The 27,184-nt window shown below is 47.4% G+C and overlaps 1 protein-coding gene across 5 annotated transcripts in view; it reads left to right on the forward strand.

Moving 5' to 3' along the window:
• Nucleotides 1-444: 444 nt before the first annotated feature.
• The window catches only part of DNMT1 (DNA methyltransferase 1), a 42,951-nt gene continuing 16,211 nt past the window's right edge, over nucleotides 445-27,184 (forward strand). Inside the window, exons 1-19 of one of the 5 annotated variants that reach the window (XM_081232092.1) lie at nucleotides 445-666; nucleotides 8,528-8,564; nucleotides 9,088-9,195; nucleotides 9,385-9,604; nucleotides 10,427-10,505; nucleotides 11,636-11,714; nucleotides 14,140-14,174; nucleotides 14,564-14,666; nucleotides 16,294-16,328; nucleotides 17,251-17,338; nucleotides 19,059-19,093; nucleotides 19,598-19,679; nucleotides 22,003-22,037; nucleotides 22,359-22,407; nucleotides 22,504-22,584; nucleotides 22,667-22,776; nucleotides 25,605-25,723; nucleotides 26,005-26,097; nucleotides 26,943-27,094. In XM_081232092.1, coding sequence (XP_081088218.1) covers nucleotides 488-666; nucleotides 8,528-8,564; nucleotides 9,088-9,195; nucleotides 9,385-9,604; nucleotides 10,427-10,505; nucleotides 11,636-11,714; nucleotides 14,140-14,174; nucleotides 14,564-14,666; nucleotides 16,294-16,328; nucleotides 17,251-17,338; nucleotides 19,059-19,093; nucleotides 19,598-19,679; nucleotides 22,003-22,037; nucleotides 22,359-22,407; nucleotides 22,504-22,584; nucleotides 22,667-22,776; nucleotides 25,605-25,723; nucleotides 26,005-26,097; nucleotides 26,943-27,094 — 1,719 coding nt within the window. In that variant the 5' untranslated portion in view covers nucleotides 445-487. Of the gene's footprint in view, nucleotides 667-935; nucleotides 1,225-8,527; nucleotides 8,565-9,087; nucleotides 9,196-9,384; nucleotides 9,605-10,426; nucleotides 10,506-11,635; nucleotides 11,715-14,139; nucleotides 14,175-14,563; nucleotides 14,667-16,293; nucleotides 16,329-17,250; nucleotides 17,339-19,058; nucleotides 19,094-19,597; nucleotides 19,680-22,002; nucleotides 22,038-22,358; nucleotides 22,408-22,503; nucleotides 22,585-22,666; nucleotides 22,777-25,604; nucleotides 25,724-26,004; nucleotides 26,098-26,942; nucleotides 27,095-27,184 lie in introns of those variants that run through there. The other 4 variants (XM_081232093.1, XM_081232089.1, XM_081232090.1 and 1 more) reach the window with 4 other exon arrangements.

The following is a 27,184-nucleotide window of genomic DNA, read 5'->3' on the forward strand; positions in this document are numbered from 1 at the left end:
TGGTGTTTTTTAAAGCACACAGACTGTGGAAGTGGCCCAGGTCTCCCTACCAGTGAGATCTTTGGTGCTACCTGCGTATTTTGTGCATCCTCAACATTTTCTGGAGTAAGTGCTATTAGCCCCTTTTCACAGATGAGGAAACTAAAGCTGGGTCCAATTGACCTGCCCAGGGTCGACATAGTGAGCAAATAGGTGTAGGTGGAATTGGAACTGAGGACTTGAACTCTAGTGCCCACACCCTGGAACACCCTGAGGATCTTCCCCATTTTATCCCTAGCATGCGGGGAAAGAATGAATGAATGAATGTCGCAGGCAAAGCTCCCAGCAAACGGAGGAGCTTGGACAAGCCCACTGCTTCACGCGGGGGTGCGCTCCCGTCCCGCGCATGCGCGGCCCCTACGTACGGCCAGCCTCACTGCGTCTACCCACACATGGTACGGCCTCCCTCCGTGTGGTACGGCCCGCTTTCCCCCACGCCCGGGCCGGGATGGTACGCGCTGCCTCCGCTCGCCGCCCCTCCCCATCGGTTTCCGCGCGAAAAGCCAGGGCTGCCTGTGCTGCCGCCGCCTCTGCTGCACCTTCCAAGATGCCTGCCCGTACCGCCCCAGCCCGGGTGCCCGCGCTGGCCTCCCGGGCCTTCTCACTGCCCGACGATGTCCGCAGGCGGTAGGTGCTGCGGGGGACTGCGAACCCGGGGTGGGTTGCACGGCGTTGGGGGTGGGGGTGGGGGTCGTTTCCCCTCCGGGTAGCCCGTGGCCGCCGCTGACAGGCGGGCGCGCATGCGTGGGATGGCGCGGCGCGCGGCGGCAGTTGGCGCGGGCAGGGTGGCACTTCCGGTCGCGCGCGCCCCTGGCCGTTTGGCGCCAAAATGGGCCGAGGCCCTCTCACAGCTCCCTGGTGACTGGAAACTTGGGGGTCTCTTCTGACCTCAAAGTAGAACAAGCCTTGGGTTCGCCTTGGGGATCCCCTTCCTGGAGCAGCCTCAGGCCCAGCCCCTGCCGCCAGCTTGGTCGCGCAGGAAGTGGGCAGCCCGCGGCCTCAGAATACCCCTCGGCCCGGGCACTAAGGCCTCCACTTCCGGTGCCCGGTCCTCTCGAGGGGGTCGGGCCGGCCTGGTCCCCGGGGGTATTTTGGGGGTCCCCTCGGTGCCCCCACGCCACGCATCCCGATGGCAGCCTCCAGAGACAGATGTCGCCGGTCGGGGGACGGGCGCGGCCGGCTCAGGTTTGCGAGCCCCGTCTTCCTCTGGGGGCTCCCTCCATCACCTCATACGGCTAGGGTAGGCGCATTCTGCAAGGAACTCTTCACATACCATGAGGGCTAGGGCTCGGACGCCGTGAAAGCTGAGTGGTTTCTTCTAGTAAATCGGTGCCTGTGAGCCGTGGGCATCAAGGAAGCCTTGCTAGGGAGAACTGGCTGCAGTTTCTTCCGTCTGTGTGTGTGTGTAGGGGGAGTGAGGGGGCAGCAGCTAATATCGGGGACTTAGCCAGTCTTAGCTAATCTGTGCACAGGGATTGGCGGCAAGACCGTTGGGCCCAGGCTTCTTGTTCCTGAAGGGCATCAGTTTCACTCCTGGAAACTTGCAAACCTCACTTGGAGCCCTAGTCACGGGAGCCTCGACCAGCCCTGAACACTTCCAGCCAGATTTGTGAACCTGATTTTGCCATTTCCCTATTTCCCTGTGCTTGTTTCCTAAAGTTGTGCCAGTCCAGTTCTGATTTGGGCTTTCGGGGGTGGAGAGTAGGTGTTGGAGGTATTTGGGTCTCCCTCCCAGGCGTCAGACCACTTCTTAACCACAGTTAGAGGGTGCTGTGCCTTGCTGAAGAATCCCTATCTGTCCCCCTAAGACATAACGTAACTTAAAAATGGAAATGGCATCATGGAAGTATCTGGCTTCACTTTAGACCCAGGACAGAGATATTTGGGCCCAGCCTTCTTTAACTTGATGGTGGGAACGCTACCTCCACTGGCTCATCTAACCTTGGGCAAGTTTCATAAACAAGTTACATCTGTGGACTAGGACAGTGAACATGGGCTTTAAACTGGTATTGGATTAAATGAGAATATGCCTGGCACATAAAGGCCCCCCCCCCCGCCGTGTTAGCATTATTGACTAATCTAGCTTGCTTTTTTTCCCGTTCTGCTAATTGTATAAAACACTTTACATTGTCTCATTTAATCCTCAAGTGTTCTCAAGAGTGGTTGCCACAGGAGTTAACATCAAGGAAGCAAAGATTCCTGCGGAAGTCTGCTTCTTGCCAAAACCTTTCCCTTCAGCTAGGGCTTTTATTGGGCCAGAGCAAGTGTTTTGTTTGGCTGAATTTGAATGTTCTTAGGTGAGTGTTACAATCCGCCATTCACCCTAGGTTCCATATTACTTTGAATGAGAATTGCTTACTGTGGGTATAGAGTCTTGGGTTTCTGCCTCAGACCATTGACGTTGTCAGCTTATGTGACCCTCTCAAGAGCTTTTCTTAAATTTTGAATTTCAGCGTATAAAATACACACATAAACATGGCATTCAATACTCCTTTTAAAATACTCCCTTACACCTCCTTGTAAACAGAGGTATAACTTTTTGATTCATGAAAAGTAGGTACCTCATATTATGGATTATACTACTAAGTTCAGTAGAATGCTCTAGGAACAAAATTTAGGCCTAGTCCTCACTCAGGCATTTCTGTCACTTATGCTAACTTGTGTTTATATGGCAGCTTTTTTTTTTTTTTTTTTGCGGTACGCGGGCCTCTCACCTATGTGGCCTCTCCCATTGCGGAGCACAGGCTCAGCGGCCGTGGCTCATGGGCCCAGCTGCTCCGCAGCATGTGGGATCTTCCCGGACCGGGGCACGAACCCGTGTCCCCTGCATCAGCAGGCGGACTCTCAACCACTGCGCCACCAGGGAAGCCCTATATGGTGGCTTCTTTTAAAACTCATACAGTTACATTAGCTATGTAACACTACTAGAAAGTATTCTTAACATTTGGGTTTTTAAGTTTAACTTTTTTTGAAGTATTTTATGTCCTAAGTCTTCTAAAAATAATGCCTTTCAGGACAAGCCACATTTTTCCATTTGAATTTTCTTACTCTGTCCAAGCCACCATCTTTTGTATAGAAAAAGCAATAGTCTTCCTACTCGTCTTTCTGTTGCCACTCAGGTCTGCTTTCTTTAAGTGGAAACTGTGATCCTCTTTCGATATAAGTTGGAGACAGAGATTTTCCTGCCCCTTACACTGCCTAATGCACTTGGCCTCAAGTCCGGGATCCCCGTCCACTTGCCTGACTCATCTTGTGCTCTTTTCCTCACAAACCACACAGGCTGCCTTTTAGGTTCTCAGGGCCTGAGAGCATGCAGAGCAACCAGTGTGAGGCTGGGTTCCACCTACCCCTTCACCATGCTGGGTATTGTCTGTTCATCCGTAAGACTGCTCAGAAAGACAGTCCCCTTTCCCTGCGATGAGGTGTTGAATTCTGTCAGCGCATCCTGCATGCTGCCTTTGCAGCTTGGGAGTTGATGATGACTCGTTGTCTGAGCATGTTTGCCTCATTCATTGTACATGCAGCTCGGTGTCCACTAGACTCGAATGCTTACATGCCAGACTTTCCCCTTCACCGAGGCCTGGATTTACATATTGATTCTAGCAACCTCCTTGCACAACTCATTTAGCCTTTGTAATTATGACAGCTTTCTTATCTGCTAGCCACTCTGATTAGATTAGGTTGGGTCATGAAGTTCTTAACTAGTCCCATGGCTCCTGAGTAGGTATGGAGGGCAAAACTGAGTTACCTTTTCTGGTTCTCCCCTGCACTAGGATTCTAGAGGTGCAGACTACTGGAGTTCAGATCCCACCCCACCACTTGCCAGCTGTATGACCAAGTCATCTAACCTCCTGGTGCTTTATCTGTAAAATGGGATGGAGGTGCCTGCTCCACTGGGGCATTGTGAGGGCTGAGCTGATAGGTGTAAACATGGTAGAACAGCACCTGCACAGAAACCTCCTTCACTGCTTATCACGTGGCAGCTGTATGTTTCACTTCTATTATTGGGGTGGGGGGTGGTGCATAACTTAAAGTACCAACATGCAGACCTGATACTAAGGCAGATACTAATATAGCAGTGTATGTCTGCTTATCATTCCAACCTTCCTGTTTGCCTGGTTTCTTGTATTATCGTCTGGACTTGCTCTTTTTAATTTTATTTATTTATTTTTGGCTGCATTGGGTCTTCATTGCTGCGTTAGGGTTTTTTCTAGTTGCAGCAAGCGGGGGCTACTCTTCGTGGCAGTGCGCAGCCTTCTCATGGCAGTGGTATGGAGCACGGGCTCTAGGTGCGTGGGCTTCAGTAGTTGTGGCTCGCGGGCTCTGGAGCGCAGGCTCAGTAGTTGTGGCGCAGGGGCTTAGTTGCTCTGTGGCATGTGGGATCTTCCCAGACCAGGGCTTGAACCTGTGTCCCCTGCATTGGCAGGTGGATTCTTAACCACTGTGCCACCAGGGAAGTCCCTGGTCTTGCTCTTTTTGCTGCCACCTTAGCTTAGCTTTTGTGCCGGGTGTCCAGTCATTCTTCAGTTAAGGTGGTTTTCTATCCTTAATTCTTTGTATCCTTGGCTTTTGTGATGCTGTTTGCCAGCAGGGGACCTCTTCCCTGATTTCTGCCATATTCCTTTTCAATTTCTGGACCCTTATTTTCTTCCAGTCTTAAGATTTCTGCTTTCAGCAGTTGGGGGTGCAGCTGGAAAGGCCTCTATGGAGAGCCCGTTCTAATTTCTAGCTGCCGAATAGCCATCTAGATAGCTATTCATTGAAATGTCACTCCTAAAATTCATGGTCTGCTTACTTTCTCCCACCGAAAAGTTCAGAATTTCTGGTACTGTATTAGTTTTCAATTGCTGCCGTAACAAACTAGTCTTAGTAGCTTAAATAAAACAAATTTGCTATCTTCTGATTCTGTAGGTCAGAAATGTGGTTTGGGTCTCACTGGATTAAAATTAAAGTGTCAGCAGGCTACATTCTGTTCTGGAGGCTCTAGGGGAGGACCTGTTTCTTACTCTTTCAGGTTGTTGGCAGAATTTGGTCCCTTGTGGTTATAAGACTGAGGTCCCTCTTCTCTTGCTGGCTGTAAGGCGAGAGCCATTCCCAGCTACTGGAGGTGATGACATCTGTTGGCTTGTGGCCCCCTTCCTCCATCTTTAAAGCCAGCAAAGCCAGTTCTCGCATCACATCTTTTTGACCTTTCTGTAGTCACATCGCTTGAAATTCAGCTGGGAAGTTTCTCTGCTCCTAGGATTTAAGTGACTCGATTGGGACCACCTGGGTAATCCAAGAAAGCCCCCCCATCTCAGGGACTGTAACCTTAATCACATCTGCAAAGTCCCTTTTGCCATGTAAGGTAACATATTCACAGGTTCTGGGGAATTAGGTCATGGAAATCTTTGCGGGGGGTGGTCCGTTATCCTTCCTACCACAAATATTATCTCTGGTAGCCCTATACCAACCACCATGCAGCCAATTACAAAAGGCAGAGTAGACGGAGCTTTGTAACTTCTCTAGCATGTTCTCAGCTCCTGCTGCTAAACCATATTACAGACCAGCATTTCTAGTTTAGGATGTTAGAGTGATTTAACATCTTATCTCTTCATGTCTAATATATTGTTTATTTCTGCAAGATTGACTTTATTTTTTCCTGCTAAAAGATGACTGATACCTTGGGTTCTACCACCCCCATGACTTCCGATGGTTTGTTAACTATGGAGCAAAGTCAATGATTTTGAGCCTGACATTGCTGACCTCCCTCAGAGGCACCCACCTCCTCTCTCTGGACTTGCCTTTCTTCCCCTGTGTCAGCTCGACTTGTGTGGGTTCCTTGGGTGAACTCTAAGCCAGCGCCTCTGCTGTGCTGCTCCTGTTTCGGACAGCTCCCTTTGCCCAGTTCCCGCTGAGCTCTCAGTGTCTCTGGATCCCTCCTTCCTGATGCTGTTTATACCCTTTTGCTTCAGAAGCCTCAGATTTGAACTCTATTTGTCCACACAGTGGTTTATGTATATCTTTTTCTCCTTTAAAGAACTGCTCTGAGGGAAGCAACTAGGAATGAATTGTGGGATCTTAGACTGGAAGGGAGCTACTGTTTCCTTTTACAAGGTGGTTGCTGTTCTCTGTGACTCCTCTACCTGGTCCTTCATGTCTGCTTCTAATCCTCCTGGCTATGAACGTAAAGCAGATGTGAGGTAGTGTCACCAGTTTTACTGGGAAGGGGATGGACTCTCCAGTGAAAGCCTGGGTGTCCGGAGCGGCACACTGGCCAGCCTTCTTCCTGCCACACCTCTGGCTCCTCGGTGCCTGCCCTGGGCTCCAACCTTCTACTCTGGGGCCAAGCAGGTCAAATCCAGTCTTCACAGGGCAAGACACTTCAGATATTCTGAAGATTTGTTTCTCCCTGCCAGGCTAAATATCCCACTTCATAGGAAAGCTTCAAAGAATTCAGACCCACAGATCTGTCTCCTGGCCAGATGTAGGAGTTGTCAGCATTGTGGAAAGGGCCCTTTGATGGGCTTCAGTCTAAGTGTTATCCTTGACACCTGAGGTAACCTGGTCGAGGTAGGAGCTGTGTCCTGCCAGGGTTTTGTGGGGACAATAACTGAAGACAGGTAGGTGTGATGCTCCTGCAGCAGCATGTGAGTACCGAGTTATGCAGTTGTCCTCATCTAAGTCTCTCCCAGGACCTGAGTTGCTTTGAGGGTAGAATGACTTTTGCCTGGAAGGGGCTTCACGTGCTTCTGGAAAGCTTGACTCTGAATCTTGAGTCCAAGTTACACAACATACGTGACGTATAGTATATTACCACTGTATCTGGAGGCTGCTAAGTATTTTTTTGGCCGTACCATGTGGCATATGGGATCTTCATTCCCCGACCAGGGATTGAACCGGCGCCCCCTGCCTTGGAAGCACGGAGTCTTAACCACTGGACTGCCAGGGAAGTCCCTGCTAAGTCTTTTCTATAGAAAGGCCTTTCCTGACCATCCAGCAAGTCATGTGGTCCCTGCCTGGTAGTGCCTACATCCCATCGCTCAGCTTGTTGCCTGGAACAGGGCCTGGCATAGAGTAGGCACCCACAGATGGGAGTGGTGGTTGAAGCTAGAAGCAGGATCCACGTGCACTCGGAGTAGCCACTGTCTGTCATTAGTCCAGCAAAGCCTGTCGCTCAATTCCTGGCTGTGTTGCTTACACTTGCCCTCTGGGAAGGCCAGCCTGGCAGAGCTCTGTTCCTGCCCTCTGGGCTGCTGGTAACTGAGTACCTAACCTGGGTGCTGGAGGGGAGGATCTATAGATGGTGGAGGCCCAGTCCCCACCCAGGGTGCTGCCCCTCTGCTGAGGGACGCTTGCCCAGCTGATTAGACCTGTTCTCACCCAACTGCCCACAGTCAGCACCCAGGCTAGGAACAGCAGCCTCCCCATTTCCTCGGTGTCTTCTAGTTTTGTTCCTTTATTCTTTTTGCTCCCTTCCTCCCCAAAGAGGCAAGATACTAATCTTCGATAGTCAAATCAGGCCATGATTTTCCAGCTAAACTCATGACAGTTCTGCACTTCTGAATGACTAGGTACAGACATTTGCAAGGACGAGCTCTTGGGGGAGGCGCCAGCCAACTTTTCTAGCTTCATCTGTCTTCCTTGTGTGTGGGCACCCCCTGCTGCCTCAGATGCCTTGACTCCTCCATTTTCCTATATTTCTCATCAGAATGCTGCCACCACCCCATCCTGGCCTTTGGGAATGTTAGCTGGCTGTTCCCCACAGCATCCTGTCACCCTGGTCCACTCTTTCTAACCTCTGTATGCCCTCCTATGAAATCTTGTCAGGTCCAACTGGAGGAAGACCACCTATAGGTCAGTTAACTTGGGAAGGACCCCAACCGTGTGACCTGCTTCCCCTTTCCCAGTGTCTTTAAAATAACGTTAAAAAAAAAAAAAAGAATGTTGTTCTAGAGCTCCTATATCATCTCTTACCACCATCAGAAAACCACCCCCCAAAAGGGGGACCTCATTCATATTGAAAATAACTTTTTTTTAAATTAATTTATTTTAGTTGTGGCTGTGTTGGGTCTTTGTTTCTGTGCGACGGCTTTCTCTAGTTGCAGTGAGCGGGGACCACTCTTCATCACGGTGCGCGGGCCTCTCACTGTCACGGCCTCTCTTGTTGCGGGGCACAGGCTCCAGACGCTCAGGCTCAGTAGTTGTGGCTCACGGGCCCAGTTGCTCCGCGGCGTGTGGGATCTTCCCAGACCAGGGCTCGAACCCGTGTCCCCTGCATTGGCAGGCAGATTCTCAACCACTGCACCACCAGGGAAGCCCGAAAATAATTTCTTAACGTGTAGGCATTACAGTAGGGCATTCTAGACACTGGGGGAGGGAAAAACCATTGTATTTTTTTCTAACATTCATGTTAAACTTATTTCCAAAGTTCTTTAAACTGTGGTATTCTTACAGGTAGACAGTGTTGCTTAACAAGTGTTTGTTTCTTCCCTTTTTCTTCCCCCAGGCTCAAAGATCTGGAAAGAGACAGTTTAACAGAAAAGGTAAGGTAATCTCCACCTTAACAAAATTTATGATCAAATGTAGCCATTTGACAGATACTGTGTAGTTCATGAAAACAAATTTAAGTGGAATTGGCTCTCTTTTCCCTAAAGTTGAGGATACCTTGGATGTTTTTGTCTAATGTGCTGTACTAATAGGCTATTATTGGTTAGCTTTTTGGTAACTCATCGAGTTTCCCAGTCTGGGTTCCGTAGCCTCAAGTCTGGATTATAACTTGTCCTGGTCACACTGTTTTTCAAAATCAGTTTTGTTCTAGTACACTGTTATGTGTCTGTTTCACCTCTAATCTTTCCATTTTTCACCACTCTGGAGATGGTGTGATATGATCTTAGTGGAAACATCACGAACATGTCTTATGAATATTTAGTTTTCTTTTTAGCTGACTCAGCATTGCCTGCTATTCAGTCATTGTTAGGTGACCAGGCAGTGTAACTATTTGTGTATTAGTCCATTAGTTCATAGCTTGGGAGTGTGGAGACTTCTAAACCTATATCCTTCCCTTAGGAATGCGTGAAGGAGAAATTGAATCTCTTGCATGAATTTCTGCAGACAGAAATAAAGAATCAGTTATGTGACTTGGAAACCAAATTACATAAAGAAGAATTATCAGAGGTAAGTCCTCAGCATCCCGGTGGCTAGAAAACGTTTCCTCCCATGTAACTTGTCTGTGACCAGGGAGGCAGAATAATCCCACCTCTCCCTGTTACCTGATAGTTACAGAGGAAGCACGTGTGTTTCCTTATTCTCTCATTGCCACTTGTTTACATTCACTACTACTTAAATTATCCTTTCCCGCTGTAGGAGGGCTACCTGGCTAAAGTCAAATCCCTTTTAAATAAAGATTTGTCCTTGGAGAACGGAGCTCATGCTTTCAGTCGGGAAGTGAATGGATGTCTAGAAAACGGGAGCCAGACAAGTGGTGAGGACCGCAGAGTGGAAATAGCAGAGAAAAAGAAGTCCCCCAAACCTGTTTCCAAACTTTGCATGCCCAGGAGAAGCAAGTCCGATGCAGAAACAAAATGTAAGAGCGCTTGACTCGCTTGACCTCGTTGGAGTCTGGTACCACCTAAGGGGAGGACAGACTTGGCGCCACAGGGTCTGTCTGTTCCCCCCACACACACAACCCCTCCACCGGCAGTACTTGTTTTTTGTGTATCTTTTTGGGTTTTTTTGGTGTTTTTTTTGGGGGGGTGGGGGGTGGCTGTGTTGCTCGGCTTGTACGATCTTAGTTCTCCAACCAGGGATCGAACCCAGGTCCTCAGCAGTGAGAGTGCCGAGTCTTAACCACTGGACTGCCATGGAATTCCCTCTTGTGTATACTTCTAACTAGCTTAGATATATACTTGCAATTTGTGTCTTCAACCAAGTTATAGAGCAATAGATCCCCAAATGTGGTTGAATTTATGAGGTATAAGATAACAGGAGCTACTGATGTTTATTACGTCTAAGTTACATGCCTGTTTAAGCTGAACATTTATTCTTAGACTCCTTCCCCGCTTGTAGTCAGAGTAACTCTTCTGGAATTTTTAAAAATAAGAGCATGGGACTTGAGCTCAGGTCAGGTGCTTGGCCACTTCATCTTTTGACGAAATAAGCGGAGGTTCTGTTTCCTTGTCCGTCTCAGGGTTGGGCCCCTCATACAAGAGCTTGTGTTAAAATGGCCCAGCAGACTGGCAGGTGCTAATCTGATGACTTTATCAAGATGGTGGTTGCTTAGAATAAGAAGAGAAGGATACTTAATCCTCAGAACCTGGTCTCTGCACCAGCTTGGTAATGCTGAAGAACTGTACCTTCGCTGTGAACTCTTTATTCATAGTGGCTTTTTTGTTTCTTTTTCTTTAAGCAGCTGAAGTCTCATCTAGCCCCAGGATTACAAGGCAAACTACCAGGCAGACCACCATCACATCTCATTTCACAAGGGGGTCAGTATATAATGAATGGACAGCCCCCATTTTAGGGGCCAACTGTTTTTGGTAAAACACGTATAGAATTAGTAGGATGTAACTTAGTAATTCTGACTTCCACATTGCTTAGGTTTTCCTTTTGATATTCTGTAATTAGACATTCATGAACAGCATTTCTGAAGACCTCATCCGTTTTTACTCTTAACATAGGAAACTTCAAATGTACATACACAAAATTACCAAGGATAGTAAAATGAACCCCTGCATACCTATCACCCAGTGTGAACAACAGTTAACAGCTCCTGGCTGTTGTTTCATCTATACCCCCATATGCTCCAAGTGAATTATTCCAAATGGATTACAACTCCATACACACCCATGTCCCCCCAGTTGGATTACTTTGAAACAAATCGGACATGTCATCTTATCCACAAATACGATATTTCTAGATGACAAGGTCTCTTTCTCTGACAAGTTTTTTATTCGTATTTTGCTATAATTGCTAACATCTAGCAAACAGTCTTGAAGAAGACAAAACATGCTTTATAAAGTGTAACAGTTCCTTACTAACAAATATATAGCAGTGTTCGTACTTCCCCTTGTGTAACAGAGTTTGGTTGATTTGCTCCTTAAGCCTTTCAAGTGATAGATTCCTTAGTTTCTTGCCATTTATTTAAAGAAAATAGGTCTTTTGTCTAATAGCTTCTAGGTCTGGCTGACTGCATCGTTTTGGTGGTTAATGTGTTCCCTTGTCTCCAGTTTTCTGTAAACTGGTAGTTAGGTCTAGAATCTTGATCAGATTCCAGCTTTATTTTGTGAGACTTCATTGACGGCATGGGGCTGTCCATCAGAGGCATGTAATGTCTCTTCGGTGATTCTAGCAGCCATTGATCAAAGTCTAGATCCATTATTTCTTAAGGTTTGCAAAATGGTGGTATTCTAAACCTGTCATCCAAAGAAACATTAAGCTCGAAGCTTCTTTTAATGTCCTGGCAGAAAGGGCTTCTCCTTGGAGGGAAGAGGGTGTCCATGCCCTGAATCTTTCCAAACAGAGGATACTCTTGGTAGGGAGGAATATGAGTTGTTTCGTGCCCACTGGAGGACTAGGGTCTAGCTGAGCTAACAGTTGGCTTTACTGTGTGTGACAGCCCTGCCAAACGGAAACCTGAGGAAGACGCTGAAAAAGCAAAATCAGATGATTCTGTCGATGAAGAAGAAAAAGACCAGGTAGGGCTCGTGTTTAAGTTTCTTAACTCTGCCTTATTTTGGTACACTTGCTGGTAGTTGTGAATTTATACTTGGTCTGCCTATGGACCGGAAGTGACTGAGAGGGTGTTAGAACACATCCCTGGACCCAGGGCAGTATGAGGTGTATTATGGTTAGACCCGAGGACTCAGCAGGCCCGTAACTTTGGTCTGTTCTCTCCTGTCTACCTTCCTACCTCTCCAGCTGTCAAGATTTGACAGTCAAACCAGCAGATGTGATGCGTTTAAAGCATTTGCTTCTGATGTCAGATAAGCTCCTTTCCCACATCTCATTTCTCTATAAAAGCAGAATTGTCGTGTTATTATGTGTATTGTAATAATGCTGCTTAGGCTTTTTAGGTTAGAAAACTGGTGGCTTCCCAAAGGCCTCCAATATAGAAAATGTCAGTCTCCAGCACTGTCCCATGTGACTTGAGGGGCAAACCTAGATAATACCAGATGGTCACATGCTATCTATTTCAGTCCTGCCATAGGATTAGCTGTGTAAGTGGGGAAGTCTGTAGGTTTACAGGTGGGTGGTAAATGCCCTGTTACCTGCTAAAGATGAGTATCCGTGGTTTGCTCTAAGGCAGGGTTTCTCAACCAAGGCATTGACTTTTGGGGCCAGATAAACCTTTGCTGTGGGGGTGAGTCCTGTGCATCGTAGAGTGTTTAACAAGGTCCCGACCTCTACTCCCTAGATGCCCGTAACATTCCCTCTCTCTCCTCCCAGTTGTGACAACCAAAATCACCTTCAGACTTTCCCAGATGTCCCCTGGGGGGCACAGTTGCACTGAGCGAGAAGCATTGGACTCAAGGCTACCAATATCATTGAGGTGGACTTGACGTCCTGTTGTAAAAGACACACTCATTCTCCTGTTTAGTCAGACTACCCACTCACAGGTGGGACACTGAGACAGAGGGAAACAGCTTGTCCAAGTCACATGGCCACATCCCTTGCCTCCTAAGAAAACATGTCACAGGTGAAAGCAAGCTGGCTCTTGTAATATTGGCAAGTCTTTTTTTTTTTTTTTTTAACAAGTGTGCCAGTTTTAGAGTTGTTCTTTGCCCTCTAACCTTTTGGAGGGCTTACATAGCCTTCTACCTTCTAAAGAAACGAACTGGGGTACTCTTTCCCAAGCAGGAAGCAGTTTCACTGGCAGTGTGTGTGAGACCTTGGGGACTTGGAGGATGAACACTTGTCGAAACAGGGTTTATCCCGATATGCTAGAGTAAGGCTCAGTGCACCACACCAGTGTTATCAGGTGGTGGTGGTCAAATAAGTAGTACTACAGAGAGAATCTTTCTTTTGTCAATTTAAAGTTTTGAGATCTCACTATGTTTTTTAAAACAGGTATTAAATACATGCATTTGGTAAAACAGTACAAAAGGCTGTTTGGTACATAGGGGTGGTACTCCCCCCTCTCCATCCTGTCCTTCCTTTGAGAGGCGAGCATTCATCAGTTTCTTCTATATTGTTTCAGATTATATGTATGTATATATTACTGTAGTATATTAGTATAAAATCTATCTTAGGGTTCTCCAGAGAAACAGACCCAGTGATGTCTGTGTATATGAGATTAATTTAAGCAACTGAGTCACACGACTTCAGGCTGGCGAGTCTGAAATATGCAGGACAGGCCACCAGGCTGCAGACCCAGGGAAGAGTTGATGTTGTAGCTCAAGTCTAAAGGCAGTCTGGAGGCAGAATTTTATATATGCACATACAGATTAATTCCGTATAATATAGTACAGGGGTTCTGTGTAGTTTACCCAACTTTCTCCAATGGTGACATCTCACATAACTGTAATAGCAAAACCAGAACATGGACATCGGCGTAATCTACAGACTTTATTCACTGTGCATGTATGGTCACGTGTACGCACACATGCATTCTTGTAACCTCCACCTCAAACAAGACAGATCGGTTTCATCACCACAATATTTTTATCCCTCTTAAATACATAAATACAGATATCCTGAAGATGGCAAGTGTTGTGAACTTAAGGAAGTAGTGTACTAAGGTATTCATCAGAGAAGAGCTGGTGTCCAGTTTAGGTTGTCATCATCACTTCCTGATGTGAATCCCAAATTACTCCTTTGGTTTTTTTCTAGTATTAACAAATTCCTGACATGAGGTGGATCTTTGACTTTACATAGCGTCACTAGATGACTTCTAGTACCCAGATGTGTGCCGGGCCAGCTCCTGGGCCTCTCTTTGTTTTGAGGGTGGTGGGACATCAACACCAGGCTGAAGGGTGCCCAGATCTCCCCCAAACCCAGATTACCCCTCAACCCCTGTTTTTAACCACATCAAATGTGTTTATTTAATAGTTTGACTCATGCTTTTGGTTTTGATCTTCTTTTGAAATATTGTTTTTCTCTTTTTCCCTTCTCTCTACATAGGAGGAAAAGAGACGTAGAGTTACATCCAGAGAACGGTAAGAATAATAAATCTTTTCTGTGCAATATGTAATCTTGATGACTAAAATTACTTTTCTGAAATCTTCTAAAAAGAAGAACTTTATAGTGAGTTGCCAGGGTGACCATAGATAGCTTAAGGATGCCGAGTTTGCAGTCAGATTATTAACCTTGTGATTCAGGTAGAATTGTCTTGCAAAGAGTGAATTGGGGGCAACTGGCCGTTATCAGTACTAGATCTAAAGGTTGTATTAAATATTAAATGTTGAGGTAATATGTGCCTTTCAGGGCTCCTGAGATGAAGATTGATTTTGGGGGGTGGTGGGTAGGAAGGAAGACCTTTTGAAAATTGCTTCCATGGGAGGAGTCTGTGAAAGTCACCCTTAGGGTGTGTGATTTTGCTTGACAGAGTTGCTGGACCTCTCCCTGCAGAAGAACCGGGAAGAGTAAGACCAGGAACACACGTGGAAGAAGAAGAAAGAGATGATAAAGTAAAGCCTGGTCACCTCCAGGTTTGTCACTTCCACCTTAATCTTAGAACCCATTTGGTTCTAGGAGGGGGTGGTGGTCAGGGTGTGGGGAGCGTGTAGGAACAGAATGACTTTCACTAACGATCAAAATGACCTTGGATTTAGCTAAAATGCTCTTCAAACTCATTTTTCTGCTGGTTCTGTATGTGGAAGGTGTGTTACGTGGCTCTGGTGATAGTAAATCAGCAGTAGGCCTGGAAGTCAGCTGGACCTCTGCCACTTGATCAGTCAGTCACAGAGCTTCAGTCTGTCCCCTTGCCTGCCTGCCTCTCCTGCCCATGAGGTCCTTGTGAAGGTCTCATTTTCAAACACATGAGGTGCTAAAGTGCTCTAGTATCGTCCAGGTATAAAGTTGCATTCTTAACTGAGATCAGATGAGTTCTTTCCCCAGACCTCCAGCTCCTTTGTAAAATCAGAGTTTCAGATTCTGTGAAATACAGCTGTACCCACTGAACCCCCATGGGAGGGAGTAGGAATTGGGGGTCTGATACTGGAAGCTTTACCATTAGACAGCACTGCCCCATATGACAAAGGGCTGACATTGGTCAGTCACAGGTGGCAGAACAATATCAGGTCCCTTTTGGTTTTATTAAGACATTGATTAGAAGTTTCTTAGAAACTCAAATGGGTGGTGTGTGCCCTTATTGAGAGCCTGTTAAAGGATGGGTGTCTGTTATTTTGTCCTAATGGGGAATTAACTAAGATGTATAATTCTTGAATCATTTGGTACTTGAAACTAGTCTTTAACTGATCTCTTCCCTACCCTGATCCTAGCTAAAGTTAGCAGCAGTTACAGTTGGGACACATGTTGGATTGTTTGAGAAGAAGCGGTTCTAGTGGGCTAGCTTGACCACCACCCTCCAAAGAAGGATTTTAGGGCAAGATTGAAATCCGTTGTCTGTGACCAGACCCCCAGGATCTCTTCTTCCAGTAGGGAGGTCTGCAATGTGTTTCTTCTGTTAACATCACCAACCTTTGTGATCTCCTTACAAAGTGTGTGGGGTTCCTGAGGCTGCATTCTCCTCTCTGGAGAGGAGTGTTTAGCTCTCTAAATTCAGGCTCAAAACAATTTGTTGTCCATGTTTGAGATGGAGCTCTTTTCCAGATTGGGTCATTCTACTTTATTTCTTTATTAGATTCCTAGTTTTGATAAAGTTTTCTATGAGACTGTCAACACTTAATAATAACAAGTGATAGTATTTTGCCCCCAAATCCCTCTTAAACATCAGGATCTGTCTAAGAGTTCTTTAACTTCCTGCCTACCTACCCCACCCAAAAAAGTGCCTTTTTTTTTTTTTTAATTTATTTCGGCATTCGGGATCTTTAGTTGTGGCATGCAAACTCTTAGTTGTGGCATGTGGATCCAGTTCTCCGACCAGGGATTGAACCTGGGCCCCCAGCATTAGGAACACGGAGTCTTAGCCACTGGACCACCAGGAAAGTCCCAAAAATGTGCTGTCTTGAAAGAAGAGAATCTTTATTCCAACTAGACTGCAGGATCAGTTTAGGTATTTTATTTCCGTAAAACTCTTTAGTAGAAAGATTCAAATCAAATGGAAAAATTAACTAGTCTTTTTTTTTTCTTTGTCTCCCCCTCCCCTCCACTTAGGAAGAAAAGAGACTCAGAAGTCAAACCAAAGAACTGTAAGTATAGTTAACATGTCTTTGTACTTTGTGAAGCTTACTTGCTAAAATAAGCATTCTGGTAAAAATAACGGATTGGACAGAGCATTAAGTGCACTGATCATACATATAATGTGTGGATGACTTCTGCTCGTGGAAGGTCAGGCCACCACAGTGAAGGCTGAGGTCAGGCGAGATTTAGCTGACCTTGACCCCAGGCCTGTTCTTAGTGGTGCTCATAAAGCAAGCAGTTAGTCAGGTGGTGGTTAAAGGGCACTGAGCAGCTCTGTCTCTTCCCCACAGCTGTGCAGACGCTGTATGACAAACTGCCCCAAAGCTCAGTGGCTTACGAGAGCAAGCGTGTTTTGAGCTTACATGTTTGCAGCTCAGTGGCCATTGGCTGATCTTGGTCAGGTGGACCCGCTTCAGCCCCAAGACTTGGCCAGCCTGGGTGTGCTCTCATGGCAGTGGCAGCACCTGAGGGCAGAAAGCAGCCTCGGACAGACAGTGGGCTGAAGCAAATGTTGAGACTGGGCCTGAGTCTGGGGTGGGCAGAACACCTGAACTGAGTGGCCGGGCCCTGGCGGAAGGAGAGGTGAGGACTTTCCGGACGGCACCTCAGGCCAGCTAGCAAACCTGCACAGGAATCCACCACAGGCAGGATTCCCATCAGGTTACCAGAGATCAGTGGAGCCCTGTTGTCTCTTTTGTTTTTAAACTACTGTGTGTCTCAGCAACCGTGAGGTGTAGATGGTGCTTCCAAGGTCATACTTTCTGAAGTAATAAATGCCTTTTGGGTTTCTTGCTCTGAAAACTTGCCCTTCAGATAAGAAATACAATCCATGCTCTAACTTAGGGGAGGAGACTGTGTAAACCCCTCACTGGGGTTGCTTGAAATGGCAGTGGGCGCCCTGAGCTGACTGTGTGTTTCGTTCTGCGGCAGAACACCTAAACAGAAAGCTAAGGAGGAGCCAGACAGAGATGCGAGGCCCGGAGGAGCTCAGGCTGAAGTGAATGAAGGAGAAGACAAAGTAAAGACTGACTCTGTCACTTACCTCTACCTGATCCTTACGTTCCCAGTTGGTGGGGAGAAATGGCGTGGGGTAGGGCTCTGTGTTCAGCTCCAGCCCTCCCTGCCTGTGGGGTGGCACTGGGCAGGTCAGCTGCTACCCTTCCTGGGGGTGGGTGGCTGTCACTTCATGTCAGCGCCTGATACATAGTGTTCAGTTGTCTGTGTATCATAACGGTGGGCAGGGCCTCTGTGTGTGCTGGACTAAGGTGTTTGTGGAGCCAGCTTCTCTTCAGAGCCTCTGCCCTGAGAAGGCTTGACGTGTCACCCCAGCTACATGGTGTCATCACACTTGTGCTGCTTTACCAACCAGTCAGTCTCCTGAATTCTTCTGAGCCTAGCTCCTCCCTTCCCAGCCAGCTTCCCCAGTTCAGCTAAGCGAGCACATTTAAACCCTAAAACACTACATTGATCCAGGGGTGGGCCTCTGTAAACATCCTGGGCAGCAAGGTTACCCACAGGGTTGTGAACTCCAGGGGAGAGGGATACACCTCCTGGGGGCTGCAGCACAGGACTCCTAAGCTCCTTAGCAGTTTGATCCCTGTCTAAGAGAAGCCAAACGAGGGTGGTCCCAGGATTGTCTCTGGTTTTCTGTCTGAGATCTAGAGAGCAGAGCCAGAGGTCAGACTTACTGGGTTGTGAGCATTCTCGCTTCCAGCGGGCACCCCTTCTTGTTCTATGGCAGATGATCCTTTCAGTGTTTCCTCCAGCTTGTTCTATCTAACATCTTATTGTCTCTCGTCTTTTCTGTCTGGATATTCGTTACCTTACTGTCAGCACTCGCCTGGCGCCCCTTCAGATCTAGAGAGATCTTAGCAGTGTTGTCAAACCACCAATTTTCCTCACACGGCAACTGGCAGGAGCTTTAGACCACACAGCCAGCACTTTTGCCTCACGGCAGAAGAGGACAAAAGGATCAAACATTTGGCTTTGTCTAGTATTGTTGACTTTTCTTCTGTTTTAATCTATGTGTACATTTCTCGCTTTATAGAGGTGAGCTGCATATCAGAAAGGTAATTTTCGTACAGAGGCTTAGCTGTTTTTAATGAGTTGGTGACCAAGTCAGGAATTCCTACTTCTACTTCTTTCCCATACTAGATTCCGAAGTTTAGTGTTGTCACCCCCTACCCCACTCCTACTGTCCCAATGCCTGTCTATATGACATCTTCACCCCTGACCAAACGACAGATGGAGCTCTAGGCATTTTGGCCGACATAAGCAAAATGGCTATAATATTCCCTTTTACTTTGAGCTATCCTAGGACAGGGGTTGGTAAACTATGATCCATAGGCCAAATCTGGCCCTCTGCCTGTTTTCATAAAGTTTTATTGGAACACAGTCATACCATTTCACTTATGTATTGTTTCTGGCTGCTTTTGTGCTACAGTGGCAGAACTGAGTAGCTGTGACACAGGTCTGTGGCTTGTAAATCTGAAAATGTCTATTTTTTTGCCCTTTACAGGAAGTTTGCCAACTACTGGTCAACTCTTGTTTGTAGGCATTAGGGAACTGAGTTAACATTTTTGAAGCCTCATCTCTACCCTATAGACCTGCCCAGATTTTCCTGTTCTCTCATTCCACAGTGCTGCAATCATTAACTGATACTTCGGGGTTTGGTCTCGCTCTTGCTCAGAAATTAATTTTCCCCCCTTTATTTCTCCACCCACACTTTCCCCTCTCAGGATGAAAAGAGGCACAGAAGTCAACCCAAAGATCTGTAAGTGGTTAAAATGCTTGTGCTTTTGTGCTGTGCTTTGTGTAATTTAAATTAGCGAAATCTGTGGAGATCTGTGATGTAGAGGTTTACAGGGAATTGCTGCTGCTATTGGAAGATTGGATCAGTTTGGGCGGGGCTGGATAAGAAGTCAAACTCTGGGCCCCATCTTACCTGATACCCTCTGCCACGTGGGTAGCGCTCCCGTCACTGCACTGTCACGTGTCTCTTAGTTTCCAGCACCTCTCATCAGGCCCCACGTCTGAGGGTCACATGGGGCTTCTGAAGGCTTCCTTTCAGGATCACGAGTTAGTGACACACCTTTGGAGCTACTGTGACAAGGGGACTTTCTTCTTTGGATGGGAAGAAAGTGTCTTTTTTGCCAGATCTATTCGGAATAGTTTGCTTTTCTGTAGGAAGGCATTAGTTTGTCATTTTTTATGTGAATTGGCAATATAGTTTTTTTTTTTTTTAAGCTAACATCTGACTTATTTGTTTATCCAATAGAGCTAGCAAACGGAGACCAGAAGAAAAAGAACCTGAAAGAGTAAAACCACAAGTTTCTGATGAGAAAGATGAGGATGAAAAGGTAAGGCCTAGTTTTTTCAATTCTACTGTGTTTCATAATATCCCATTGGCTGGAATATGTTAAAGTGATTTTTAAACAATTTTTCTTATGGAAACATTCAAACATACCCCAAGGTAGGCAGAAAAGGGTAGCAAACCCTCACACTCTCATCAACCTTCAGCAGTTATCAACCCATGATTAGGCATGTTTCACCCAAGCCTTACTCATTCTCCTTACCCTCCCTCACTCTGAAGATAAACAGATCCCAGATGTATTGCTGAAATATCTACAGAAGTCCTTCTAAAAGGAGAGGAGTCTCTTCTTAAACACCACCACTGGGCTTCCCTGGTGGCGCAGTGGTTAAGAATCCACCTGCCAATGCAGGGGACACAGGTTCGAGCCCTGGTCCGAGAAGAACCTACATGCCGCGGAGCAGCTAAGCCCGTGCGCCACAACTACTGAGCCTGTGCTCTAGAGCTCGCGAGCCACAACTACTGAGCCCGCGTACTACAACTAATGAAGCCTGCACGCGTAGAGCCCACGCTCTGCAACAAGAGAAGCAACCGCAATGAGAAGCCTGTGCACCACAACGAAGAGCAGCCCCCACTCAGTGCAACTAGAGAAAAGCCCGTGCGCGGTAACAAAGACCCAACTCAGCCAAAAATTTAAAAAATAAATTAATTTAAAAAAAATCACCACTATACCATTATCATAGCACAATAATATAAAAACCTAATCTCCGTTCAGATTTCCCTGATGGTCTCCATTGTGTGTTTTACAGCTGGGTTCAGGACCCCAGCAAAGTCTATATAATACACTTGGTTCCTGTTTGTCCTCAATGTGTCATCTGCAGTTTCATCCTGTCCCCTTACTTGCACTTGGTGGAACTAGCCAGCTTACCTGTAGTGTCTGTGGGTTCTCAGACTTGACATATCCCTCCAGCCCTGTCCACCTGCAGACCAGTAGTTAGGACCAGAGGCTTGACCAGAGGCAGGTCTCTTGTTTCCCAGAGTACTTCTGAGGTGATGCTGTGTACTTCCTGTTACATCATACCATAAGGCATGGTTATATTTTTAAGGTGTTAGGATTGATCATTGAGCTCAGGTGCCATCTGCCTGATCCATCCATTATAAAGTTCCCCATAGCTTTTCACCTAATGTTTTTAACAGTCATTGCTTAAATCCATTACTTCACTGGGAGTTACAGATTGTGATAGTTGTGTTCTGTCATTCCTTCATTTACCCAAAATAATTCTAGAAATAAATTTTCTCTTATATTAGTCAGCAGGGGCCGCCATAACAAAATATGACAGTCTGGGTGACTTAACCAACTTAACTTATTTTCTTACAGTTCTGGAGACTGGAAGTAAAAGTTCAAAGTGCCAGCAGGGTTAATTTCTGGAGAAGTCTTTCTTCCTGGCTTGTGGACGACTGTCTTCTTGCTGGTTCCTTACATGGTCTTTCCCTGTGCAAACACGTAGGGAGAAAGAGAGCTCTGGTGTCCCTTCCTCTTTATAAGGTCCCCGGTCCTATTGGATTAGGTCTACACCCTTGTGACCTCATTTAACCATAGTCACTTCCTTAAAAGCCTCATCTCCAAATACAGTCACATTTGGTGTTAGGGCTTCAATGTAGGAATTGGGTGGGGGGCCAGGGACACAACTCAGTCCATAGTACCCCTCTTCAGTTATATACTTACTCTGAGGTACCACTTATACAGTAAGGCTGTGTGTTTTTTTGTTTGTTTTTTTAAAGTGGTCTTATGAGTCTTTTAAGGAAGTCTGGTTATAAGAATTTTGTTTAGGGGCTTCCCTGGTGGCACAGTGGTTAAGAATCTGCCTGCAAATGCAGGGGACAGAGGTTCGAGCCCTGGTCCGGGAAAATCCCACATGCCACGGAGCAATTAAGCCTATGCGCCACAACTACTGACCCTGTGCTCTAGAGCCCGCAAGCCACAACTACTGAGCCCACATGCCACAACTACTGCGTGCCTAGAGCCCGTGCTCCACATCGAGAGAAGCCACCGCAATGAGAAGCCCGCGCACCACAATGAAGAGTAGCCCCCGCTCGCTGCAACTAGAGAAAAACCTGTGCGCAGCAACAAAGACCCAACACAGCCAAAAATAAATAAAATCAATAAATTTATTTTTTTAAAAAAGGAATTTTGTTTATAAGACTAGACACTGGAGATGGCTTGGGTCTCACTGGTTTTCTGACTCTCTTCCTGCCTCTGACTTTTGTGATAGCCATGTACATTTTGTGATAACCTTGTACATTAAATTCTTAAGCATTATCCAGATGGAAAATACTTTTTTACCCTACACTCTCTTGTTTTCTCCATTTAGGAGGAGAAGAGACGCAGAACTACATGGAAAGAACCGTAAGAACTTATTTTTGTCTTTATACAAAGCAGATCATAATATTAAAGTGGTTGTCCTAGAAAGAAAGATAAAGGGGCTTTTAGTGAATTCTGGAGCAGCCTTAGCTTTGTATGTGATGGAGTGTGAGCACAGGACCGGGATGTTCCAATTCTGCCGTGTGAGGCAGATCCCCTCCTCGTGGTAAAGATGCTCATAGCCTCACACCTTGCCCCTTATGCAGCATCTGGTGCTCATCTGTGTCTGGTGGATCAGGTATAACTTTGATGGCAGATTCTGATATGTTGTGAAATGACTAAAAAAATCTTCTGCTTGGTTCCCAGAACTGAGAAGAAAATGGCTCGAACCAAAATGGCAGTACTGTCCTCCAAGGTAAACATATATCTGGGAGTAAAACCAGTTGTGCACCACTAGTGCGATTGCTTGGGGCTGGCTCTCTGAGCGCCGTTTGTGTTCGTGCTTCCACAGACTGATCCTCTGAAGTGCATTGAGTGCGGACAGTACCTGGATGACCCCGAGCTAAGATATGAACAGCATCCCCCTGATGCAGTAAGTTCCAGCTGTTGTTTTCAGCCTTATGTTGATAGTTCCCTGTCTCTTGTGTCTCTAGTTAATGGTCAGTGTCTCTCAGGTGGAAGAGATACAGTTGTTGACAAATGAGAGACTGTCCATCTTTGATGCCAATGAATCTGGCTTTGAGAGTTACGAGGATTTTCCCCAACACAAACTGACCTGCTTCAGGTAACTGATACGCCTCTGCTTTATCGTAATGGGGCATTTTCCTAAAGACACCTAAGTTCTTAATATCCTAGTGAAGTTTTTAACACCTAACCTGCAACATTTTAAGCTGCTCACACAAGATACGGGCCAGCAAGCTGGTAGACGTCTGGTAGACGATTGCTGCTGGTGGTGGTGGTGGGGCGGGTGGGTGGGTGGTTACAGCTCTACCTGTTAGCTCTTCAGCAGGTGAGCATCCTGGAGCTCATTCAGGTGAGGGCCAGCTGTTTGCTAGGTCCTGCCCGAGGTGCTACAGATGCAGCACCTCAGCTCCCTGGTCTCATAGAGGCAGAACAAAAGTTAGGCCTGTCGGGTAGTGACACTGACAGATGTGAAAAGCATGGGGAGCAGAGAGTGGGTGGGGGTAAGTTGTTTAGAATGGAGAGGAAGGGACTGAGCAAAGACCTCGGTGGCTTAAGAACAAGCCGAGGGGATAGTGAGGGAAAGACACCAGGAGAAGGGAGCAGCACGTGGAGGCTGGGAGGTGGGCACGTTGGCCAGGGAAGACTAGGTGAGAGGCTGTGTGGCTGGGGTAGAGGGACTGGGGTGAGTGGTAGGGGAACAGGGCCCTGGGGAGGGGCCTGGATCCTGCAGGGCTTTTTGCAGGCCGTGGCAGTGATGCCGGGCTCTTCGGCCTAGAGGTCCATGGCGTCTGGACTGTACCTTTGGAAGGGCTCAGACGAGCCTGTGAGTGAGCAGAGTCCCCGTGCTCTCCAGCCCCCTTGGTTCCGTTCTGTCCCCCTCACTGGAGGTGCTTCACTTTGCTTCTTGTGGGAAATGGCTTGGCTCCAGGACCAGCCCATGTCTTCTTTCAAGCTTTGGCACGTGCTTTTCCGCTCCTTGGACCAGAGAATAGTAGGAGGGGTGGGTGGGCCGCCTGTTGTAGCCTCAGGTGGAGTCATTTCTGGGCAGCCTTTCCGACGCTCCTGCCCCACAGTGGGTTGGGGGGCTCTGGGCCCAGGGAAACCCCAGTATGTTTCTCCTGCAGTACTCTGTACACTCGCTGTGGTTGGTGGTGTCTCCCACGCTCCACGATCAGGATCCTGATCTGTAGTGGAATGCTGGCCATCTACCAGCGATCCCCTGGCTCAACCTCTGCCTGACAGCACAGGGGAAACATGCTGTTGGCATGGCTGACATTCATGGCCTCATGCTTCCCTGTGGCATTCCTGGGGCAGAGGCTCAGGAGAACTAGGGGCCGGGGCCACTGTAGTCGGGAGTGTCAGGGCTTGGGGTCTCCTGGCCACTCCTCAAGAATAGGAGGTTGGGAAGGGGGCAGTAAGAACACACTTCCTAGGAATGACGTGCCTTTGCAGCATCAGGCCATTGGAGCCAGACCACCTGGGTTAACTAGGAACTCTGTTTACCTCTGGTACTTGGGCTGAAAGTGGCAGCTGGAAACAAGTCCTTCCTGTGAACCAGTGGGTCCTGCCCCTGCCTGGGACTTGGCACTTCTCCCTGATGTCACCTCTACTGAGGGAGCATGTGGACAGCCCGTCAGGCTGGGTGCTGGATCCTCCTCTTCTGTGCATCTGCGGTGTCCTGCCCTCCCTTGGTCCATCTTTCCCACATCTTCGGGTCCTGATGGCAAGGCTGTGACCCGTGTCTGCCTACCATGCCTGGTAGGGGAACTCCAGTCAAAGTGGTCATGTTTTAATTTTTTTAAATTGTGTGAGAGTCCAAGATGTGGATTTTTGGCTTCCAAGGGCCTAGGTGGTGGGAGCGTGGTGGTGCTCTCAGACCTGCACGGATTCCATGTGACCCGCCTGGACTCTGAGGGGTAGCACGGCACTCTGGCCTCGAGACCAGCATGAGCAGGTTCATAAGCAGAACCCACCCCAAACCCGTGATTTTCTCAAGTTTGGCATCCTGCTTAATGATGCACATTCTCTCAGATGTCAAGGAGCATCTCTAGGCAGTAGATGCCCTTAAACTTGAGGCTGAACCCCCAGAGGGAGGTGGAAGTCCTTCCTTCCAATGTCCTTGATGTACCTCACCTTTTTTTTTTTTTTTTTTTTTTTTTTTGTGGTACACGGGCCTCTCACTGCTGTGGCCTCTCCCGCTGCGGAGCACAGGCTCCGGACGCGCAGGCTCAGCGGCCATGGCTCACAGGCCCAGCCGCTCCGCGGCACGTGGGATCCTCCCGGACCAGGGCACGAACCCGTGTCCCCTGCATCGGCAGGCGGACTCTCAACCACTGCGCCACCAGGGAAGCCTCACCTTTTATGCTGTTGTATAATGTGCTTCATTTTAATTTTTTTTTAATGAGGTGAAAGTCACATAGCACAAAATTAACCATATATGAAATGTTATGAAGCAGTAAATCCACAGGAACAAAGCAGATTAGCAGTTGCCAGGGGTGGGGAGGGGATAGGGAGTGACAGCTCAGTGGGTGTGAGGTTTCATTTTCAGCAACAAGAACATTTTGGAGCTAGAGGGGATGGTTGTACAGCTCTGGGTAGGATGTGTTTGAGAAGCCATTGTTTCTCCACTAGCGGCTCACAGAGGGAGGGTGTAGCAGGTGGTGCCCTTGTGAGATTTCCCGCCATCCCACTATCAGTCTCGCTGACCTCTCCACGTTGCCTTTTCAGACACTTATACTCTTGATACCCAGGTGGGCGAATCAGGTAGAAGCTGTTTGGGTGAAAGAACACTGTACTGAGCCAGTGTTCTGGCAACCAAGGAGACAACTGAGTCTAGGGACTGCACGTAGTCCACCTCGTGTCTGAGCTTGACTCTGTACTTCAACCTGCCTTTGGTCAGCTGGTAAATCCACTCTGTCGCCTGTTTAGCGTGTACTGTAAACGAGGTCACCTGTGCCCGATCGACACCGGCCTCATTGAGAAGGATGTCGAGCTCCTCTTTTCTGGTTCAGCAAAGCCAATATATGAGGATGACCCGTCTCCCGAAGGTAAGTGGCACGTTCCAGGTTGTTTGGGACAGTGTACAAACAAAACTTTGAGATGAGAGCAATATTCAACTGGAACTATTGCCTCTTAAAGTTAGGGCTTGAGACTGGGCTGTGAGCAGCTACGAGCAGACTCTCTGATGGCTCCAGTAAGGACTGCCCGGCTTGGCTGATAAGAGGTGTCGGCTCAGGTGGGCACTCAGTGCCACTTAACCCTCCTCAGTTTTTGAGAGGCGTATTCTTAGTCTACTTTCCTTTCAGGAAACTTTTTCCCCCCCTTTTAGGTGGTGTTAATGGCAAAAATCTTGGTCCAATAAATGAATGGTGGATTGCTGGCTTTGATGGAGGTGAAAAGGCTCTCCTTGGCTTTAGCACCTGTAAGTATGTGACCAATCGTGGACTCTTCTGGGAGCTGAAAGGGCCCTTCGCTCCTGTCTTTCATAGGGCTTGGTTGGGCTCTGGGAAGTGTCAGGCTCATGTGACCATGTGGAAAGCATGTCAGGTTTGAATGGAATGGGCCCTTTTTTTTTTTAAGATTTATCATTTACTTATTTTATTTACTTTGGCTGCATTGGGTCTTTGTTGAGGCATGCGGGCTCTTCGTTGTGATGCGCGGGCTTCTATCTAGCTGTGGTGTGTGGGTTTTTTCTTCTTTAGTTGTGGCATGTGGGCTCCAGGGCATGTGGGCTCTGTAGTTGTGGCATGGGTTCCAGAGCACGTGGGCTCTGTAGTTTGCGGCATGTGGGCTCTAGTTGAGGCGTGTGAGATCAGTAGTTGTGGCATGTGGGCTTAGTTGCTCCGTGGCATGTGGGATCTTCGTTCCCTGCCCAGGGGTCGAACCTGCATCCCCTCCATTGTAAGGCGGATTCTTAACCACTGCACCACCAGGGAGGTCCCTGGAATGACCTTATATTAGCTACAACTGGCCCTGGAACTGACCCTCTGGTATAAAAGCAGGTCATGTTCTTGCAGCTGAAACCCAAACTGAATTCCAAAAACCAGAATCGAGCCAAAGGAAAGCCACTTGGCCAGTCTCCGTCCTCCAGCTGGCTCAGGCCCCTTCTGAATGAGCTAACTCTGGACTGTACTTCATGTTTTTTGACATTTGGGTACAGAATGACTCTTAGCCTGTTACGTATGCCTCGTAGCCTCATCCCTGCCCTTTGGCCACTGTAGCTGCCATCAGGTTCAAACTGCTCTCTTAAACATCTATTCACTGCAGCATTTGCCGAATACATTTTGATGGATCCCAGCCCAGAGTATGCACCACTGTTCAGCGTGATGCAAGAGAAGATCTACATAAGTAAGATAGTAGTTGAGTTCCTGCAGAACAACACTGACTCAACATACGAAGACCTGATCAATAAGATTGAGGTAAGAGGTTAAGGTTATTCACAATATGGGATTCACACCTATTTATATGAGATGTGCTAGAAAACATGTTCAGAGTCAGCAGAAATTGTT

Source organism: Mesoplodon bidens, assembly GCF_964165515.1.
Source record: "Mesoplodon bidens genome assembly, chromosome: 4".
NCBI classification, from domain to species: domain Eukaryota; kingdom Metazoa; phylum Chordata; class Mammalia; order Artiodactyla; family Ziphiidae; genus Mesoplodon; species Mesoplodon bidens.